Source organism: Myotis davidii, unplaced genomic scaffold (assembly GCF_000327345.1).
Source record: "Myotis davidii unplaced genomic scaffold, ASM32734v1 scaffold2214, whole genome shotgun sequence".
Lineage (NCBI taxonomy): Eukaryota > Metazoa > Chordata > Mammalia > Chiroptera > Vespertilionidae > Myotis > Myotis davidii.
Window position 1 is genome coordinate 66821 of NW_006285803.1, and position 3529 is coordinate 70349.

A 3529-nucleotide genomic window follows, 5' to 3' on the forward strand; every position below is an offset into this window, starting at 1 on the left:
TAAGGGCAGAGGGTGGGGTGGGAACCGGGTGGAGGGGATATGGTGGGAAAAAAGAGGAACAAATGTAATAATCTGAACAATAAAGATTAAAAAAATAAATAAAAAATAAAAATCAAAAAAGAAAAAGAAAAAGGGAAATAAAACTCCAGGTGTATACCACTGCATGAATAAAGGCACAGAGGTGTGTGAGGATATAGTTTATTTGTAGAGTCTTGATTTGCCAAATATAGTCGTGGTTTATATCTGTTGTCCTGATGTAATTAACAGTGGTGCCCCATTCACTCTTAAATATATTTTGAATATGGATGGTAAATTATAAGGTTACATATTTATTTGGTAACTGAAAGTAATTCAATGAGACTGGAACACAGATAAAATTAGAAAAGGCAACGTTGAAACAGCAAAATATGATCATAACATGAAGTGCTTTGTGGGCCAACCTAAGGAGTTTTCAGATAATGGAAAAATCATGGGTGGTTTATAATGAGAAAAATAATAGAGATATATAGTTAAAATATTCCTCTAACAAAAGAGTAGAGAATGGACTAGAAATAATGGACTAGAACAGAGATAGGGGAAACCAAAGAGAAGGTCACTGAAATAATTACTTGGAAAAATTATGATTAATTTTGCTTAAAATATCTTATAAAACATGACAAAGATAAGTCAGCAATAGGGTGTGGGACTAATTTAGTTCTAGAAGAGATGGGGACTATGAGACTGCTGAAAGACAGACATTTAGGGGGTAGAATGGGCAGAACCCAACCACCAATTAAATGGGGCACATTACAGTGAAGTAGGAACATTGCCAAAGTTCTTGAGGATTTCTCAGTCAAGTAGGGAAATCAGACATGAAAACATAAAGCTTTAGTACAATGTTGAAAGCATAAATGACTTCCTCTTGTCAGTTTTCTGATTTAGTTCCTATCATTAACTTGTGCTCTAGAAAGGCAAATAATATAATAAACGAGACAATGATTTTATATAATAAAAAGGTAGTATGAAAATTAACCCTCACACCCTTACAAGATGACTGCCTATGACCAGGCCAGAAGAGGGGTTAGCGAGCGATGACCAAATGACTGAACAAGCAGTCTGCATGTAGCAACCAGGCCGGCAGGGGGGTTTGTGAGGGATGACCAAACGACTGAACAAGCAGGTTGCATAGGGTGACCAGGCCGGCAAAGGGGTTAGTAAGGGATGACCAAATGACTGAACAAGCAGGCTGCATGTCGCAACCAGGCCGGCAGGGGGGTTTGTGAGGGATGACCAAACGACTGAATAAGCAGGTTGCATAGGGTGACCAGGCCGGCAAAGGGGTTAGTAAGGGATGCCCAAATGACTGAACAAGCAGGCTGCATGTCGCAACCAGGCCGGCAGGGGGGTTTGTGAGGGATGACCAAACGACTGAATAAGCAGGTTGCATAGGGTGACCAGGCCGGCAAAGGGGTTAGTAAGGGATGCCCAAATGACTGAACAAGCAGGCTGCGTGGGATAATCAGGCCGTGAGGTGGGTGGCAGTTAGGGGTGACCAGGCCGGTGGGGGGTGCAGTTGGAGGTGACCAGGCCAGCAGGGGGGCAAGTTAGGGGTGATTAGGCTGGCAGGGGGGCAGTGAGGGTGACTAGGCCGGCGGGGGGGGGGGGCAGTTTGGAGCGACCAGGTCAACAGAGGGGGGCAGTTAGGGGCAACCAGGCCAGCATGCAGAGGCAGTAAGGGGCGATCAGGCAGTGGCAGGGGGGCATAAACTGGCAGTTGGACATCCCCCAAGGGGTCCCGGATTGGAGAGGGTGCAGGCTGGACTGAGGGTACCCCCCATGCACAAATTTTGTGCACCGGACCTCTAGTAATATCATAAAAAGCCACTTTGTATTGAATGTCTGTGGATGATAAGGTTCCAGCTTATGCAATAAGATGTGTAGTGGCAGCATTCATAGGGAACATGGCAAGGTGTATGATTTGGAGCAAGCCTTAGCAGATGTGGAAAGAGTTGATAAGGTTTCTGATCTCCATATGTATAGGGGTGGATCTGGAGCATGACCCTGAAGGTCAAGGTGTACATAGCTTCCATCTTGGGGTCTGACTGACCATGCAGCCAAAAAATTAATTTGTTATCTCACTTTTGCCTCTTTTTCTAGGGGCTTTGGGAATATCCTGGGTGAAATACTACTGCCAGTATGAGAAAGAGACCAAAACACTCACCATGACGCCAATGGAGCAGAAGCCAGGTGCTAAGCAGGTCAGTTCTTTATGGTGCCACATTTTTTGCAATGCATCTGTGACTACATCTCAGAAGAGAGTATATGTTGACTCAGTGTCAAAGAACCAAATCCATCACTATAATGTGAAGCCACGGCTTCATATGTTCTCTTTGGGCCAGATACATCTCAGTTGAGCAAAAGATCTCTGTTAATTATGTGAGGCCTTTGGAAAGTGCCTCTACTTTTTGATACCATTTACTAAATTATTACAACTGCCTGTCACATTGTACAAAGAAAATTTGCAAAAGTATGGATGAATTGTGAATGGAGAATATATCTTACTTTTAAGAAGGCTCTATTATAGGATTCCTTTAAATAACAAGAGTTGAAAATATAAATAATTTACCAAAATTCCTTTTTAACAGAGTAATTCTGTTGTCTAAGCCTATTGGAATAACCTATTCCTCACCGTCTATGTAATAATACTCAAATACCTTTAAGGAGTTAATGCCTCTTCTCATGCCCTCCAAACTTTCCTCCACTCTCCAAAGTGGCAAAGGACTTTAACACACTCAGAACATAATTTACTCATCTGGAAGAACCTGATATGCTATGTTGTTTGTTAAGTTAGACCATAGAGCTAAAACTTTTATTCTGTAATCTCACTTTTGCCTACCTTTTCAGGAGTTTTGGGAGCACACAAACACACACACACACACACACACACTCACACACACACACACACACACACACACACTCATACTCCAGGATTCCTTTTTTGTTTACAGTAATTTTATTTATTTATTTTTTAATTTTGTTTTATTGCTTAAAGTATTACAAGGAGTATTATATATGTCTCCTTTTTCCCCCTTCTTTTTTTAAAATATATCCCATGCCCCCCAGTGTCTTGTGTCCATTGGTTATGCTCGTATGTATGCATACAAGTACTTCGGTTTATCTCTTCCCTCCCCCACCCCCAACCACTCCAGCCTTCCCGCAGTAGTTTGACAGTCTGTTCGATGGTGCTCTGCCTCTGTATCTATTTTTGCTCATCAGTTTATAATGGTCTTAATTATCCATAAATGAGTGAGATCATGTGGTACTTTTCTTTCTCTGACTGGCTTATTTCACTTAGCATAATGCTCTCCAGGTCCATCCATGCTGTCATTTTTGTGGCTGAATAATATTCCATTGTGTAAATGTACCACTGCTATTTTGTTCACTCATCTACTGATGGGCACTTTGGCTGCTTCCAAATCTTGGCTATTGTAAATAATGTTGCAACGAACACGGAGGTGCATATATTCTTTCAACTCAGTGTTTATTCAGA

The 3529-nt window shown here is 41.8% G+C and overlaps 1 protein-coding gene across 1 annotated transcript in view; it reads left to right on the forward strand.

The window, feature by feature from the left end:
• Positions 1-3529, forward strand: part of LOC102772549 (oligophrenin-1) — a gene marked incomplete at both ends in the record, with an annotated part of 59022 nt that overhangs the window by 36498 nt on the left and 18995 nt on the right. The window contains one exon of the mRNA XM_006756903.1: positions 2137-2237. Coding sequence (XP_006756966.1) covers positions 2137-2237 — 101 coding nt within the window. The remainder of the gene's footprint in view (positions 1-2136; positions 2238-3529) is intronic.